General features: G+C 40.1%; 1 protein-coding gene and 1 long non-coding RNA gene across 2 annotated transcripts in view; one reads left to right on the forward strand and one right to left on the reverse strand.

The window, feature by feature from the left end:
• The window catches only part of LOC117934653, a 15740-nt gene extending 11996 nt beyond the window's left edge, over window positions 1–3744 (reverse strand). The window contains exon 1 of the long non-coding RNA XR_004654532.1: window positions 3647–3744. This is a non-coding gene — a long non-coding RNA (uncharacterized LOC117934653). The remainder of the gene's footprint in view (window positions 1–3646) is intronic.
• A 3324-nt stretch (window positions 3745–7068) lies between these two features.
• The window catches only part of akt3b (v-akt murine thymoma viral oncogene homolog 3b), a 17895-nt gene continuing 5768 nt past the window's right edge, over window positions 7069–19195 (forward strand). The window contains exons 1-9 of the mRNA XM_034856482.1: window positions 7069–7191; window positions 8724–8835; window positions 11318–11462; window positions 12448–12579; window positions 14038–14103; window positions 14380–14448; window positions 15462–15584; window positions 15776–15904; window positions 18821–19035. Of these exons, the coding sequence (XP_034712373.1) occupies window positions 8735–8835; window positions 11318–11462; window positions 12448–12579; window positions 14038–14103; window positions 14380–14448; window positions 15462–15584; window positions 15776–15904; window positions 18821–19035 (980 nt within the window). The 5' untranslated portion in view covers window positions 7069–7191; window positions 8724–8734. The remainder of the gene's footprint in view (window positions 7192–8723; window positions 8836–11317; window positions 11463–12447; window positions 12580–14037; window positions 14104–14379; window positions 14449–15461; window positions 15585–15775; window positions 15905–18820; window positions 19036–19195) is intronic.

Consider the following 19195-nt stretch of genomic DNA (forward strand, 5'->3'; position numbering starts at 1 on the left):
CACACACACACACACACACACACACACACACACACACACACACACACACACACACACACACACACACACACACCGATTGCGCAGCATGGGGGGCAACCCGGGTTTGACATGAGACTGCAGGGCCAGGGATTGAACCAGCAACTTTCCAATTGGCAGGCACCCGCTCTACCACTGAGCCACAGGCGCCCCAATATGTCATGTGTTGTTTTTTTTAGTTGTGCAACAGAAACTCAGATTGGACAGATAGTCTAGGTAGCGGTCTGGATTTACCCTGCAGAGACCTGAGGACCAGGTAAACATAGTCCTCAGATTGGACAGATAGTCTAGCTAGCTGTCTGGATTTACCCTGCAGAGACCTGAGGACCAGGTCACCATAGTCCTCACATTGGACAGATAGTCCAGCTAGCTGTCTGGATTTACCCTGCAGAGACCTGAGGACCAGGTCACCATAGTCCTCACATTGGACAGATAGTCTAGCTAGCTGTCTGGATTTACCCTGCGGCGACACAAAGACAGAGGAAGGGGACGGACATCCGGCCAAATGAGGGACATCTGGCAAAATTTCATTAAAAAAATAAAAATGGCGCCTAGCTCTTTCATTCAAAAGTTCATTCGACCGAAAAACGTGACTACGTTTACGTAAAGATACTTTTAAACAAAAGTTTGACTTAGCTCGTTCACAACTCAACGATATTCAGTTTATTGTTGCGGACATCGATTATCAAAATAGTTGGGGAGTAATAGTAGTAGTTGACAACTAATTCATTCCTCTATGCAGCTTTAGAGATTAGATAAGATGATATAATATTTAATTCATCCCACAGCGGTGAAATTCCCTTGTTACAGAAGCATTCTCAACAAGAAAAGCAAAACAAACAAATAAGTAAACACACAAACAAACAGGCAAACAGACAATGAGCAGAAGGTAGACTGAAGTAAAGTGGCGTCAAATAAAGGTTTTGTAAAGTAAAGTTTGGTTACCATAGTACAAAACAACAACAATATTGCAGTGTAAGTAAGTGACGTTAAACTTAAATTGAATATGTAATTAAAGTAATAAAGCAAAAGTAGGTAACCAGAATATAACTTATATTCACCTGTTACCATAAATAGTACTGAAAAAGTAAATACTTGTAATGGAAAAATATAAATACAGATACAGATTTTTTCCCCCAAGAAAACATTAGTTAATCAGCTGTTAATCGGCCCATCAGCTGATCACATCAGCACTATATATAATGTACGTATGTAACATTATATTTTAGAGAGTCACTCTGGTTCAGGATGTAAGATGGATCCCTCTGTTGCCCATTTAGTTTCAGATGATCTGTATTTTCTGTGCTGACAGTCGTCAGGATGCTAAAGATGTAAAATGTGCAACAACAACAACAACAAACACACAATGGAGCTTGTGGTTCAAATTATGGACAAAAACGATATTATCTTCGTCGTGGTGACCAGGATTGAGAAGTCCTGCTACAAAGTTCCTGCTCTGATCAAGGTGTGAATACAGAGCGGACATTATCTGACAGAACGGAAACAACAAATCTAAGAAGTCACTTCTCCTTTCTGTGTTTCTTACACAGAGGAAGCGGGCTCATTGCAACCCTGACAGTTGGACTGAAACATGGCCGACGTGCTTTTGGTCCTCGTGGTCGTCTGTTTGAATGAACTCATGTGTCTCGGTGGCGGCGTGCGTCTGGCTTTAGGTCTGTCTCTTAACGCGGGACGGGAAATGAAACATTTTCAGCCACAGATGGCTGCCGTTCTCTGTTGGTCTTCTTATTTCCTTGTTTTTTAGTGTGAGTCATTCAGCCGACTCGGTCTTTCAGTGTTCAGATGGAGATCTCTGTGGTGCTCCAGGCCTTCTGAAACCAGATTAACTCAACAGCTGTTTAGAGGATCCAACCTGAGACCGTTATGTTTCAGGACTACACTGAAAAGACACTTTACACGTCATCCAATTAATGCATTCATGTGAAAACAAAGAGCTTTTTTTGTAGCTTAACCGTCCCCCAATTAATAATAATAATAATAATAATAATACATTTTATGTATGCACTTTACATTTAAGACAAACCTCAACGTGCTGCAGGTAAGATCATAAAAGCAAGATACAAACATCAGTTTGTTATACATATAAATAGTGCAACAACATTGTTGTGCAAGGTGAAAACTCATAGGTTTCTAAAAGAAAGTGTTTTCAAACCTTTTTCAAAGGCCCCAGTTTCATTCTATACTTAGCATACTTCATTCTCTTTGTTACACACGTTCATATTAAACTTTGCTTTTCATTTCCGCAGGCCCGCAAACTTGTAGTCAGATTAAATTGTACTTCAAGCGGTAGTCTGCGTCCGTGACGTTCCACTTATGGGATTACCCCGGTGGACGTCTTTTTTTGGCCTGATGTCCGTTACCTTCCGCTTTCTTTGTGTTGGAATTTTAAACTCTGGCCAGTGTCTGAGGAATATGGTCAACTGGTCTTTAGGTCTCTGCGGGGTTGTGGTTGTGATTGGTTTTTAACCCTTGTGTTGTCCTTGGGTCAAATTGACCCGTTTTCAGTTCATTTTTGTTTGTCTTTTGTCACAAAAAATGGGCCGTCCAAATAAACGCTGAAAATGTCAGCATAAATTTTTTTTTTTTAACTTTGGAAAAAAAAACCACCCAAAAACAAAAGAGTGACAAAAATGTTGGAAAAAAGTCAACCATAATATTGAAAAAAAAAAGTGACAAAAATGTTTTTGTTTTTTTCATGGTTGACAGGAAGACAACACGAGGGTTAACCCTCGTGTTGTCTTCCTGTTGACCTGCAACTGTTTTTCTGGGTTGAAATTTCAACAGTTTTTTGTTCTTTTTCCACACTTTTCTCAACCGTTTTGTCAATTTTATTCCTATTTTTTTGGTAACTTTATTGATGTTTTTTTAATATGTTTGAGTCAATTTTTAAACAAATTCTTTGTCGCTTTTCCAATGTTTTTGATGTTTTCTTGTCACTTTTTTTGGGGTCATTTTATCAGCATTTAAAAAAAAAACTATGAAATATTTAAAAAAATATGTTTTTTGTTGATTTTTTTCCTGCTTTTTTGTAGTTTTTTTCCAACATTTGTCACATTTTTCAACGATCTTTTCTGATATAAAAAGTTTTTGTTGTCAAATTTGACCCTAGGAAAACACAAGGACTAAAGAAATGCCATTAAACCCGAGCATGTTTCTCTTCCATCTGAAAAGGCTGTGTGGACTAGCCAGACCTTCCTCAGACCCTCCTCAGCAGGGCCGTGGAGGAAGGTCTGGCAATGCGAGACTACTCAGGTGGTGTCTGCCCAACACGCTGCAGGGGTTGACGGTTGTACCATGTCCTCCATTTCATGGGGAGCAAGCTATATATTAGAGCTGGGCAATATATCCTTATTATAGCGATATCGTGATATGAGACTAGTTATTGTTTTAGATTTTGGACATAATATGGCCAAAGTGTTGTCTTTTCCTGGTTTTAAAGGCTGCGTTACTGTGACGTGATGTCATTTCCCGATCTTACCAGATTGTTGTAACTGTTCTATTATTTAACTTTACCCATTTAGTCATTATATCCACATTACTAATGACCATTTATCTAAAATCTCATTACATAAATATTTTGTGAAAGCACAATATAGTTGAGGTATCGATATCGAGGCATTTGGTTGAAAATATCGTGATATTTGATTTTCTCCCTATCGCCCAGCCCTAACTTATATACATAATGTTTGTAAATGTATCAATGTAAACACACTTTATATTTGAAACTGGGATGAAATTAGTATGCAGTATGAAACTGAAACACAGCTGTTGTTTTCACAAAGAAACCGGAAAACCATCTCAATTTGTTCTTTTGCATCTTTCAGCGATACCATTGTCACTTCGGTCACTTGCAGTGTGTTTCACTTTGGCTGAACATAGTAATGCAACTAACAATACAATTGTCTTTTTCAGTCCAATTAAAAAAAACAAAAATATATATATATTTATTAGTGTGTTCCTTTAGCAAACAAATTCAAATTCCCAAAATATATCTTTTGGTTAAATCACTATAACTGTGACCCTGATAATCTAATACCACAAGTACACAACCTTTGAAGTTAACCACGGCTCTTTATTATCCTAAAAATAAAATCTTAAAGCTGTAGTGCGTAGTTTCTGTCTCCCTAATGAGTATTCTAAGTAATGACAACAACACTATTGGAGCGTTTACATGATACAAGCCTTCTGTGATCATGCCTATTGAGAGCGATAACGTCATTTATGATACGATGATTTGGGTTGTTATATACTTAGATAGATAGATAGATAGATGATTATTATTTAGACTCATGGTCCATAAATACAAAAGCAACAACAGAAAAACATACAGATACACAAGACAGACACCAACTTACTTGCCCGACGTGGCGTTTTAACTTGCCCCGGGCCTTTGGGCAACCCTTATTGTTGAACCCTGTTCACTCTTAGAGGTGCTCAGGAAAAACACAACTTTTTGGTTGTTCGAAACTCAGAGGAGTCAGAAAAGATGTGTTTTCATGCAGCTCAGTGTGTCCGCAGAACAGTGGCTGTTTACCTGCCAGACGGTGAGCAGGGCAGACAGGCTTCGCAGGCTGCAGCCCAGTCTGAGCTGCACTTGGCTGGTGGGTTATTTCCCACAGTGATTTGTGTGTGTGTGTGTGTGTGTGTGTGTGTGTGTGTGTGTGTGTGTGTGTGTGTGTGTGTGTGTGTGTGTGTGTGTGTGTGTGTGCGCTGTTGGTTGGCAGGCAGGGGGAAGTTTCTCCGTGGCACCATGAGCTAACAGAGGATGACCTAACACTCTGGTTCCTTCCTCTCCGGCCCCCTCAAGTCCCTGAATTGTTCATTGCACCTCTGTGTGCTCTTATAATTCAGCCCGAACGGCCCTCTTAGAGAAGACTTCCCCCCGAGGAGCTCTCTGGCCGCTTTAATATCAAAACTTGGAGTTCACACGCAGTTCAGAGCAGATTGGAAAGTGGGGTGTTTGGACTGAAACTGAATGAGAAACACCTTAAAGTGAATCAGTGTTATTGTTTTTAATCTTGACTGCAAAGTTGGTGGAGATTCAGTTGTTTAACCGGTTTTGTTCTATTCATAAAGTAATGGGTCTGTTTCAATGATGTATGTAACAAATGTAAAGTTTGGGGTCACGAAAGACCGCTTTAACCCTCGTGTTGACTTCCTGTTAACAATGAACTAGCCCGTCCGGGTCAAAATCGAATTTTTGTTGGTGCTTTCCCGATGTTTTTGTAATTTTTCTGATTTATTTATCACTTTTTTCCCAGCCTTTGGTGCTTTTTTTTGTAAAACCTGAGCTGGTTTAATAACAGGTTTTACACTTTATTCTTTAATTCATAGTCAACAAACCTAATTTTTATGAAATTATGCATACATTTTTTGTTAAAAAGGCAGAAATTATGAATTTTTTTGACTTATCGTTAAGATCATAGGATGTTGAGGCGGCTAGATGTCAAAGTGTAATCCAAATTCTGTTTTGAAGAAGAATTAAAATGTTATAAGATTAAATAAACCCCCCCAAAAAAGAGCCTGAAGAGCGTTGTATGGAATCATCCATGTTGTTTTTGGGCAGTTTGGTTAAAAGAAATCTCTATTTCAGATATAAAACACTTAGAAACGGGTGAATTTGACCCGAGGACAACAACACAAGGGTTAATGTGATGTGTTTCCCCTTGAACAGGATGTTAGGCGGGTCCTAACACAGTGAGGAATTAATTAAATCTGTACACTAATGGGTAATCAGTCAAAGTGAAAGGCCATTGAGTTGGTAGGGCAACAACAGGAGCAAAAAAAAAGGTTTTAAAATGGATTTAGCATGTTTTCTTTGTTTCACACGCACAAACATTGGGAGCAATTCGGGGTTCAGCGTCTTGTTCAAATACATTTTTAACGTGGAGAGAAGACAAGGTTATTTTTGGGGATTTGCCGCCCTTTAATGGACAGGACAGCTAGGTGTTAAAGGGGCAAGGTGGGAGACATGCAGGAAGTCGCGACAGGTCGGACTCGAACCCTGAACCTCTGCGTTGAGGATTAAACCTCTATGTATATGTGCACCTGTTCTATGTAAAAGAGACTTCAGATACAGTATTAGGGGACCACTAAGGTCTATATAAAGAGACTTCAGATACAGTATTAGGGACCACTAAGGTCTATATAAAGAGACTTCAGATACAGTATTAGGGGACCACTAAGGTCAACGATCGGGTTTGGAATTTTATGAATCAATATGAGGTCACTCCAACAAAGATATTATTTATAGATTATTTTAATCCAGCCCTAGTGAAACCAGTGGGAGGAACGTGTATCACATGCTGGCGCATTCTTGTTTGTGTGCATGATACAAATAAAATGGCGACCCTCATTTGAAACGTACCTCCATTCTTTAAATCTTTACCCCAAGATCATGCTTGCAAAAAAATCACTCTGAAATTTTAAGGTGGGGGGGGGAATCATCAGACGCCTCCCGATACGATATCATCACGATACTTATGCCACAATACGATATTATTGCGATTTTTAAAACATATTGCTATATTCTGCGATATATTGCAATTTTTAACCTTTTTTCCAACTTCTAATTTTTCCCAATTTTAAATGACGTCCCCAAAAGGAAACTTATCAACGTCTGTTTCATCTAAAAAGAAACATTTCTCTGTTTGTTCATATTCACTTCAATGTTATAGTTGCAAGCTGGGACAAACTGACCAACACATATATATATATAATATATAATAATAGATCGATACTTGGCGCCTGTGTATTGCCACTGAAAATATCGCGATACTACGCTGTATTGATTTTTTTCCCCAACCCTAAAAATTAGTGTTCAAACTAGTTTATATTCTTCATGTTTTTGTGTTGTTACACACAGTGTTGGAGTCTGGTTTCAGTACAACATTTGAAGTGATTCTAGCACAACAGGTCCAGACTCCAGACCAGACTGCTTCCAGCTGTAAGCACACATGAAGGTGCAGCAGGATGTAACTTGTCGGTGTCACTCCCCCCCCCCTGCAGGTGAGTACATCAAGAACTGGCGGCCGCGCTACTTCCTTCTGAAGACAGACGGCTCCTTTATCGGCTACAAGGACAAACCGCAGGACTCTGACCTGGCCTACCCGCTCAACAACTTCTCCGTAGCAAGTAAGACACACAAAGACACGTCGGCGTCACGAGGGTCGGGCATCGCTTTGACTTTAAGGATTCTGAGTCCAGTTACTTTCGATTTCGGGTCTTATCGATTCTTTGAGGGGTGGAGTTGAAACGGGTCAGAATCAGAATCAGAATCATAAATACGTTATTGATCCCCGAAGGGAAACTCTGTGTTGCAGTCGCACGAATAGTATAAATATCAGAGTAGAAATCAAAATAAAGAAAAATAAGGAGTGTGGATATGTACGGTATTTACATAGTTAAAAGGAATATTATGATACAGTATTTACATAATTAACATAATTAAGGAGTTGCAATGGTGAAAAGTAATAATAATAGTAATAATAATGATGGTAGCAGTTGAGTATTGCACACATTTCAGGCCAGTGTTATTGCACAAAACAGTCAATAATGTCCAGTTTTAACCACTGGATCCAGCTTTAACCCCTCTAAGGGTCTGTGTGTCAGACACTTAGAGGGAGGAGTTATTAAGTCTGATGGCCAGAGGCAGGTATGACTTCCTGTGGATCACCTGCGTATTTCACAAATAAGAGGAAAAGATTTAGTGTATTTTATTTTACCTTTATTGCCCATATTGAACATTGTAGGCAATTCTAGCAATACACATACAATACACTCTTTCAATAAGAGGTCAAAGCAACAAGAACTAGAATAAATAATGATAAAACGGTTACCTTGGGGTTCATTCAACACCTGTACTGACTAGATAGAAGCAGGGTCAATAAACCATTGCACATCAGTATGTTTAACTTATTCTAAATCAAGGCCTAGAAGGACAGGTGTCCATCTTGTCACAAGCAAAGATACCTTCAACTGTAAAATACCACTCATAATTTCCATTGTATGGACCTGTTGTAGGGGGGCCGGTCTTCATCCAAATAATTGTGATCATTTTTCTTGCAATCATTAACAAAATATGTAACATGGAGCTTTGCTCCTTAGAAAGCAAGTTTTCAGGTATTTTCTCCAGTAAGAAAAATAAAGAGTCCAAGGGGAAATCTATCTTGATGATTTTGTCCACTTCCTCTTTAATGTCTGTCCAGTATGTCTGTATCACTGGGCAGAATATGTGGGTATGGTCTCACACAGTTTCTCCAACAAGTGTTGGTTAGTTTTGTTTTTATTCCGTGGTGATTTGCAGTTTTCCCGGGCTTTTTCAAGGTAAAATAAAGCCAGACTTTAGAGCGCCGCTCACTGCGCTCCACGGCTGCAACACAACGAGCTCCTGGTCGCTACGGAAACCCAAAACTTGTACATGTTAAATTTGGAACCGATGATGCATTTTCCAAACGAGTCCCATGAAAAAACACTTCCACTGGAGTTGTAATGTTTGGAAGCGGTTCTCAATGCCCGTTCCTATTTGTCAGACATTTCCTACACCAATAAACAAATATATAGATAGATAGATATTTATTGATCCCAAAAAATTTGAAATTACGGTGTTACAGCAGCACGTAGGAAAAAATATACATCCATACAATATATGTATATGTCTCTTCCAGAATGTCAGCTCATGAAGACGGAGCGGCCCAAGCCCAACACCTTCATCATCCGCTGTCTGCAGTGGACCACCGTCATCGAGAGGACCTTCCACGTCGACACTCCCGACGAGAGGTGAGCCTTCGGCCCCCTCTTCCTCAACCAGGGGTCTTCATCGCTCTTTCAAGCCAAGGACCCCTTAACTGAAAGAGAGACGGAGCAGGGACTAGAGCCCTAGGATAGATTTTTAAAGCAGATACAGGTGCAGATATTTGGTTATTTAAAAATCCGATATTTAGGATATATTGGCCGATATATATACAGTAGTTAAAAAACAAAACAAATGCAGAAACACGTAACAAAACAGATTTCCCTAACATTGGTTAGTTAGTTACACATTTGTAGGTATTTACGAGTTCTCACTAAAATAATAGGATAATAATTTGTTTTATTGTCACAACAGAACATTTAAATATATTAAAGTTCTGATAAATAAAATGTGTAAAAGTACAAACTTAAGATATGAAACTTAAAGTCCTTTGAACAAAAACACAAAAAAAACTGTTTGTATTTTAAATATTCATTTATCAGAATCATTTATTTGTCATTATAAATGATTCTGATGAACAAATATTTCATTCATACACTGTGTATATATATGTGTGTATATGTATATGTGTATATGTATATGTATATGTGTGTATATATATATATATATATATATATATACATATATATATTTATATATTTTTTTTATCGGCTGTTATAAATGCCAACACCGTTCAGGAAATGCCTAATATCGGCCCGCTGATATGTGCAAAATTTACTGTATGAAGAATAGAGAATATGTTTGCAATGGTTTTAATCCCAAAAATGTGTCTAGTTTTACATTAATGAATATTTATATCCGTATATTTGGTTTGTAGCTCCTTAAACACACCTTTTTTTGTTTGTGTTGAGGATGAGGAGCAGTTATCTACATTATATCCAAATTCTCTTCATAGATATCAAAGAAAAAAACGATACAAAGTACTATAGAAACCATTGAATAGCCCTAACAATGTATGTAATATTTTCTTCTGTCTTTACTGCTACTTGTGTACTGAAAAGTGAAATCAAATTCTCACAACTACAGTGTCAACAGATATGAAAGATCTGGCATTAGGGACAACAAAGGTTTTCGTCCTGCACCACCAGACTGGGGGGGGGGGGTTGTGTTAAATTGTCCTCACAACACAGCAAGAAGAAAGACAGGAAAGAGGGGTGTGGGGCTGGGGCTGGACGCCAAGTTTTGAAGGGTTTTCGCTGCAAAACACAATATAATGTATACATTCTGACCTGTTACCTGACGGCCGATCGGTTTGTTATGAACACGACTCGGCTAACGACATCCTCCTCAAAACCTCCCGCATGCACATGAGCAGCACTCACTCCGTCAGAGTAGGTCTGTAGGTTGTTAAAAAGGTGGATGTCTTGAACCGTTCATAGGCTCTCACATCTCAGTGGCCACCAGTTCATTTTTGTTGTTGTTGATAGTCAGTCTTAAGATAGTCTCACCTTGCCAGAACTATTCTCCACAGCGCTGTGGAGTAAAGTCTGGCCACACCACAGATATATTCTGGGATAGAGGGGGAAATAATCCTCTGGGTTGTACGCTTTTCTTCAAACCAGTCCCAATCGTCTTGGTTGGCGCTATCTCGCGATCTCCATGTGTACTTCGTCCACAGCAACCCCACCAATCACTCCCTAAACATCCCATTTAAAGAGGAAATGCAGTAAACATATTCTTTATAAATCTTTAAGGTCCAATGCGTGGGAATTTCTCCCATCTAGCGTTGGGATCATATATCGCGTTCAATCTCTCGCGCCACGCAGTTCAAGGTACGTATTACAGCTACGGTGGCCTTCACGCTTCAAAAAGCCGATCTCTTGCTCTTTTCAATATCTTTTCTTTTTTTTCGGGGCGAAAACGAAGACTCCTGTTCCTGAAATTTGGATTTTGAATACATGTGGTCCTCCATGTTTCTTTCTTCAATCTTGCCGCGGCCGGGAAGCAACGATACCCGCTAGCAGCATTAGCAGCACCTGTGAGTTGATCATGTGACGGCGAAAACGCATAAGACAGAGCAGTATATATCCTGAATGTCCCTCACCGTATTTCAAGATGGCGCATGAGTATGGAGCGTCTACCCCAGTTCACGCAGATGCAAATGAAAAATTTAAAGCCAATTGGAAGACTTGGAATTGATGGTGGTGGTAAATATTCCTTAAAAGGACAAGTTTGCGACCGGGCAACACCGATGTTGGTAATAAACAACTAAACACTTCACACACTGGACCTTTAACAATCATTTCCTGAAAGAACCAAGCAGGCCTGAACTGTTGCACCATCCAAATTTTCCTCAAAACTTAACATTTTCAAGTTGTAGCTTGCTGGCTCGAAGTTTGTCGTGGTTTGCCGGAGAGACCGAGAGAGAGCGGAAGGCTTTATCCTGTAAATGTCCTTCCGTTGATCCAGAATAGTCTGAAGGTGAAGCCACAGTTAAATGTGATTAACCCTCAAAAAATCCCCAAAGTGCTGCCTCCCGGTAGTTGAACCTGTCGTTGTGTGCCGTAGGGACGAGTGGGCCGAGGCCATCCAGATGGTCGCCGAGTCTCTGGCCAAACAGGAAGAGGAGGGCATCCTGAGCAGCCCCACCTCCCAGATCGAGAACGTCAACGAGGAGGAGATGGACACCTCCATCAGCCACTACAAACGAAAGGTGACGGCTTATTGACGTGCTTTGGTTTCATTGAAAAAGTCCAATATCTTTTTAGATTTACTCCATGTCGCTTTTTTGGACATTTTTGATGCTTTTTTTGTCCTTTTTGTTGCCTTTTCCGACTTTGCTTTCCCAGACCTTTTGTATTTGTTCCGACATTTTTGGCTAGAGATGTTCCGTTACCAGTATTGGTATCGCCTCCGATACTGCCTAAAACGCTGGGAAGTAGTGGAGTTTATGCACCGATATGATACCACGTAACAAATCCCTAAAGAACATCTACGTTAAAGTAGTTTATTCATGTTCTTTTACTGTTATAACTGACTGTCTAACTGGATGTGGCTTTCATGGTTTGTGTTTTCTTCATGTTTCACAGGGAGTTTAACCTGAGCCAGACCAACAACAAAGATAGAAATCATATCACATCCATACAGGGACAGTAGTAGTAGATAGACTGATGTCGGATCAGTACTCTGTAGCGGCTGATACGCAAGTTCAGGTATCAGAATCGGTATCAGGAAGCAAAAAATTGCATCGGACCATCTCTATTTTTTACCCTTTTTGTCGCATTATTGTCAACGCAAAGCCCTAAAAAAAGTCAGCAAACGAGTTTGTTAGCCATCATAGAATTTAGCAGTCAAGCAAAAACAATGATTACGTTTTTTAACAACAACCGGTTTCACCGCCTCAGTATTAAAAAAAACTCTCTTTTGTGGGAATTACTGAGTCTCAAAGTCTGCAAATCTGCCAAAGTCTGCTTTGAATATCACGTAATTGCAGTTTAAAAACAGGTTGTTGGTTTGACGCACAGCTCGGCGGGCCAACTTCGACAGTGTTGTGAACTCAGATTGAAATGCGGGAAGGATCTAAATCCGCATGGGGCCCGATCTGACCCGCCGGCCTTGAGTGTGACGCATGGGATCTAGGTGCATGTAAGGGTGGAGGACCAGTTTCTTCACACCATGCCTCTGTTTCTTCTGTCCAGACAATGAATGACTTTGACTATCTGAAGCTTCTGGGCAAAGGCACCTTTGGGAAAGTCATTCTGGTGAGGGAGAAGGCGAGCGGCACCTACTACGCCATGAAGATCCTCAAGAAGGAAGTCATCATAGCCAAGGTACCTCCTCCATATTATTAGACATTACCACACATGGATTTCATCAACAAATTCAAGGAGTCACCTATACTGTATATTATGAACTCCCCTTTTTAATTGTATCTGCTCTTAAAAAAAGACACTTCCTGAATGTAGCTGAGGCTGAGCACAGCAGACAAAACAACCAACATCAGTAGCCCGTAATCGATTATGGTCTGTGTTGTGTTCAAGGTCTTACAGGTAGTTTTTTTTTTAAATAGGTCTTAAATTTTCCTACGTTCATGTACCACTTTCTCTAATGTTCACTGGAATGTTGTTTTTAGATATGTTGTGTTGTAGTCTTCTCTTTCCCAAGTCCAAACATAGTTTGCTCTACATGTACAGATCATTATTTCCCGGTGTCACTTTTTTTTAGTTTGAATACATTTATCATAAATAGGCCACACCCCCAGCCTCCACCTTCCTCCACCTCCTCCTCAAAAGCTACAGACTTTGAAATGGTGCGTCCTAAGCAAAGCTCTTTGTGGGACTGGCTCTAGTGGCTGTAATTCTGCACGAAGACTGAATTTGGGGACAGAGACTTCAGATACAGTATTAGGGACCACTAAGGTCTATATAAAAGAGACTTCAGATACAGTATTAGGGGACCACTAAGGTCTATATAAAGAGACTTCAGATACAGTATTAGGGACCACTAAGGTCTATATAAAAGAGACTTCAGATACAGTATTAGGGGACCACTAAGGTCTATATAAAAGAGACTTCAGATACAGTATTAGGGGACCACTAAGGTCTATATAAAGAGACTTCAGATACAGTATTAGGGGACCACTAAGGTCTATATAAAAAGACTCCAGATCCAATATTAGGGACCACTAAGGTCTATATAAAGAGACTCCAGATACAGTATTAGGGAACACTAAGGTCTATATAAAGAGACTTCAGATACAGTATTAGGGGACCACTAAGGTCTATATAAAGAGACTTCAGATACAGTATTAGGGACCACTAAGGTCTATATAAAGAGACTTCAGATACAGTATTAGGGGACCACTAAGGTCTATATAAAAGAGACTTCAGATACAGTATTAGGGACCACTAAGGTCTATATAAAGAGACTCCAGATCCAGTATTAGGGACCACTTAGGTCTATATAAAAGCATCCAAAGAGCACCATGTCATGGGACCTTTTAACATGATTTTACTGGCTACTGGATTGAAATGTCATATACATTTTTAAGAAGATCTACTGTAACTCTTATGTGTGAAAATGTCAACAAAATCTATTCGTGTTACCTTTGTTAATAGAGGGCGTTAATATTTAGGAATATCCCTTCCAGATGGGTTTTATGCCGGCATTATCCTGATGTTCACTCACCTTTCTTCCAATTACGTCCTCAACCTTTTGACTCAAACAAGAAATTGTCTCCTGAGTAATCAACGTCTTCTTTGTCCTCTCCTCCTTTGTTTCCATCACAGGATGAAGTTGCTCACACGCTAACAGAAAGTAGGGTATTAAAGAACACTCGGCATCCATTCCTAACTGTGAGTATCAGCATGTAGACTGCATGCAATCATAACATGAAGACACGCCTTTGCTGCTGTGAATTATTAAGTTGGAATAAATACATTTAAATACAGGGAAAGCAGCTTGAATTTAAAGACTCTTGATAAATGTTGTGCAAAGAAGGAACTATGCACTGAATTCAGACTGCAAAGCTTCTGCTCTTAATAAATAAATAAATAAATGTGTTTGAAACCATCATTTAAGTTCTGCTCAGTTTAAAAAAAAAATATATATATATATATTTTGTGTTTCAGTCTCTGAAATACTCGTTCCAGACTAAGGATCGGCTCTGCTTTGTAATGGAGTACGTCAACGGAGGAGAGGTGAGACTTCAAAGAATCTCTTTGTTTTATGTTTTTGATGCTGGCAGATGTTGTGAAGTTATTTCAAGAACGATTGAAGAAGGAAGTTGTGTGTGATTCAAAGAGCTTCAAGTGAAAGCAGTCACTCCTGTCGATGTGGTCTCATTTGGAGAGTTGTAGGACCGGAGTGTCTGCACGGACGCGGGTTTATCAATTTTAAGGCATTAGTGTTATAAAAGAGCAGAAAAGCACGCAAAATATCTTCAGAACTTCTTGTTTTATTATCAGTCAGAAACACTTGGATTGTTACAATTGGTTATAGTTTTTTTTGCGCGTTATTAACACTTTTTTTTCGTTTTGTAAACATACAGAACCTGAAACTTAGACCATGTTTCAGTGTAAAAGTATGCATGTATCATCAGGAAATTAAACTTAAAGCATTAAAAGTAAAAGTACTCAATGCGGAACAATGCTCCCGATGTAGAAAGTGTTGTGTGTTTAATGGTCTAATCGTTTCAGCTGTGTCACTTGTAGGCCGTTATGTTGTTGGCTAGTTTCATTCATAATTAAACATCACATTTGAACCACAGGAACCACATTTTATATATATAGATACACTACCGGTCAAAAGTTTGGGGTCACTTACAAATTTCCATTACACTCCATTATAGACAGGATACCAGCTGATCTGGGTGGGGGGGGGGGGCTGATCTTTAATGCAATATCTACATTTCCCATTATCAGCAACCATTCATCCAACATTCAAAAGGCACATTTCGTTTACTAATCTGATATTATTTTAAAAAACTAACTAAGAAAACATTAAACAACCCTTTTGCAATGATGTAAGCACATAATGTAATCTGGAAACTGCTCCCTGGTTAAAAAAAACAAGGCAACTGATCTCAGCTGGGATTCTGTCTATAATGGAGTCCAATGGACATTTGTGAGTGACCCCAAACTTTTGACCGATAGTGTATATATATATATTTGAATGCAAAAATCTTAATTAAGTTTTTTGTATTTCTCTGCAGCTGTTTTTCCATTTGTCAAGAGAACGAGTATTTTCGGAGGACCGGACCCGTTTCTACGGCGCTGAGATCGTCTCGGCTCTAGACTACCTGCATTCTGCTAAGATCGTCTATCGAGATCTGAAGGTGAGCGTCCCCTGCACTGTGGGACTGTGTCCCTTAGAGAAATGTAATATGTGACACCTGCCCTGGGTTGGCAGGTAATAGTTGATCATGTAGAAATATAAAGAAACACGGACAGATTTTGAAGATCGGAAGACGGGGATAAAAAACTTGTCACGTTTGGTTTTCTCCATTTCTCCCGTCCTCCTCATCAGCTGGAGAACCTCATGTTGGACAAAGACGGACACATCAAGATCACAGACTTTGGCCTCTGCAAAGAGGGCATCACCGACACTGCCACCATGAAGACCTTCTGTGGAACCCCAGAGTACCTCGCGCCTGAGGTCAGACACACACACACACACACACACACACACACACACACACACACACACACACACACACACACACACACACACACAGACAGACACACAGACACACACACACTAAACCGTTCCCTATCACGAACATAGTGCATTATATAGTGCAGATCCTCAGAGTTCCTGAAGGGGGGCTGCCAAATTATCATTCATTTTTTTCATTTTTAGTTTCCAATAAAATTAAAATATGTTAATATCAAGCCAACCTGTTATTTGCAATATTGCTAACAAGTTTAAATCAACTTCACAATTCCCCAGTTGCCACTAAAATCCCCAGATACAGTTCATCTGAAGGATTCACTTTGCCACATTTTACATCAAAACATGATTTTTCAAAGATTCATGCCAACAATTATAAGGCTCTTTTAATAGCTTAGCATACTAAGCACTAAAAAGGTATGTTTAAAGGCTTTAGGCTGTCCTACTGGTTATTGCAGGCCCTGTTTAATATGCAACTTCATTTGATACAATGCGATGGTGTGGTACGGGGTCCCTGATCTGTCTTTTTCAGTTAAGCCGTCCTGATATAGTGTGTTTGCCACTCTGTAGTGGTGTTCGAATTGTCTGCAGTTAATTTCATTCACTATAAAGTCCACTAAAAAAAAACGCACAATTAATAATAATAATAAGTAATTTGCTGTACAATGTACCCTACATTATACTCCCGTATACCTACAATGCAACGTGGTCGTGTTTTCCCGGAGGAGAAGAAGAAGCAGAAGCATCCGCGAACACTGGAAAGAAAAAATGGAGCGGGCTTTTGTTTCTAAACAGTCGAACTGTAACATGTAACTTATATAATATAGGACCTACAACCTTTTACTGTCCTCCTGGGTGCTCGGTTTGTTTCCTGGACGCATTAGAAGTATTTTAGTTTCAGTTTAGCCTGTATAGCCTTTACTGTCATACACACTAGACAGGGAACAGTGATGGAGTGAGAAAGGTTTCGGCCACAGCTACACAACCAAGCCACAACCAGAAAAATAAGACTTGAAACTGTCACATAAACCATCTAGGCCCAGACTGAGCCTTCGCGGTCTTCTGTCTTCGTCCTGTTTGATGAAATCAGGAAAGACATTGGGGTTTGTTCGTCATCAAGCAGCAACCGCCGCGGCTCCACTTGTGGAAGTGCCCTAAGGTGAAGTTCCTCTAATGGCAGCTACATGTTCTCTTGACAACAAAGTAGAAGGCCAGTAGCTGATTTCACTTCTTCTTCTGTGGTCCTTGGTGGACATTCTGAAAGTAGTTTTCCCTCTAAGAGGACGTGAAAGCGGATTTCCGATGCGTCAGGGTCAGAAACGGCCACGTCACAAAGAACAGAGGCACAGGTTGGTCTCAAAACAGCCTCCTGGTGTTTTCATGTGCAATACGTTACTGTAAAGCTTGTAATCTGCTGCCACAAAGCTTGGTTGTGTCAGTCGGGTGTCTGAGAGGACCTTAAAGCATCAGTTGTCTTTGATGCTTTAGGGTTGGAGTAAGTCCTCTTTACAAATTGATGTTGTTTAGTTTTGTACACGGAGAACAAAGCGCCGTTTAAAGCGGTTCAAGCAGACTGACGCCCGAAGAGGCAGGAAGTGGCAAAGATCCCTCTGAGCACCAGTTGAATGAGAAGAGAAGAAAACCAGAAGTCTTGGGTAAAAGCAACTGGACGCTGGGCACAACGTGTGTGTGCAGATAGAAACTGGACCAGCTCCCTGCTGCAGGGTCACGTGCGGTATAAAAAGCTGGAATCAACAGTTAGAAAATCAGAATCCGAAATACTTCTTCTTCTGTGTTACTGTTGCAAGAGTATATACATAATATAACTGAAGAAATATAAGAAGTGTGTACGGTATTTACATAGTTAAAGGAATATTAATGATACAGTATTTACATAGTTAAAGGAATATTTATGATACAGTATTTACATAGTTAAAGGAATATTTATGATACAGTATTTACATAGTTAAAGGAATATTTATGATACCGTATTTACATAGTTAAGGAGTTGTAATAATAAATAGTAGCAGCAGAGTATTGCACAAGATTTTAGCCGGTGTAACGGCATAAAACAGATAATATTTTCATGCAATCACACTGGCTTAAAATTTGTGCAGCACTCTGCTGCTACTATTCATTCATAATTACTGTTCACCATTACAACTCCTTAATTATGTAAATACTGCATCATACATATTCCTTTAACTACACGAAAGCTCATCAAACTTCCCAATAAAACAGAAGGTTAGTCCAGGGTTACCCAAGGTCAAACCTTGGGTACAGACCACAATTGTTCATACAAGCAACATCTTTTTTTCCATTTTCTTATCCATACAGTAACATAACAACAACATCAATAACAATAACAACAACAATAAGCAGCAACAAGAATGTACTTATTGTAGTGGTATGGCGGTACATTATGGTGAGACATCGTAGCAAATATCAAGACTTAGTTACAAGAACGAAAAGCAAACCTTAGTCAGTCACACCGCTACCCCCCCTCAGACCCCCCAAGTGTTTTAAAATCGGACCCCATGCCCTATTAAATACACTTCTTCTCCCTGACTTTGTGAACCTGAGCTTCTCCAGATGAAGGACCTCGGACATAAAGTTTTCTACTCATATCTTCTTTCAGCTATCTTTCAGAGGACTGAATCTTGTGTATTTGCGACATGTGGCAGCCTTGCGCCATGTGTTTTATTGCGGCAGCTGATATAGTGATTTAAAAAAGAAAAAATATATATATATATAGTGCAGCCCCGCACGCACACAAATAATGTTGACTTCAGGAATACACACCATCCGTAGCTCAAATGTATTGTCAGACAGGGTTTGCCCTGTTGTGTAAGCCGTTAACATTGTGGTTAAATTGTGTTGTTGTTGTTGTGTTGTTACCAGGTCCTGGAGGACAACGACTACGGGCGGGCGGTGGACTGGTGGGGTTTGGGAGTGGTGACGTATGAAATGATGTGCGGCCGCTTGCCGTTCTACAACCAGGACCACGAGAAGCTGTTCGAGCTCATCCTCATGGAGGAGATCAAGTTCCCACGGACGCTGTCGGCCGACGCCAAGTCGCTGCTGTCGGGGCTGCTCATCAAGGACCCCAACAAACGGTACGCACACACACACACACGCACGCACGCACGCACACACACACACGCACGCACGCACGCACGCACACGCACACACACACACACCTGCACACACACACACATACACGCACTCGCGCACACACACACACGCACCCACCTGCACCTGCACACACACACGCAC

Source organism: Etheostoma cragini, chromosome 2, assembly GCF_013103735.1.
Source record: "Etheostoma cragini isolate CJK2018 chromosome 2, CSU_Ecrag_1.0, whole genome shotgun sequence".
NCBI lineage: Eukaryota > Metazoa > Chordata > Actinopteri > Perciformes > Percidae > Etheostoma > Etheostoma cragini.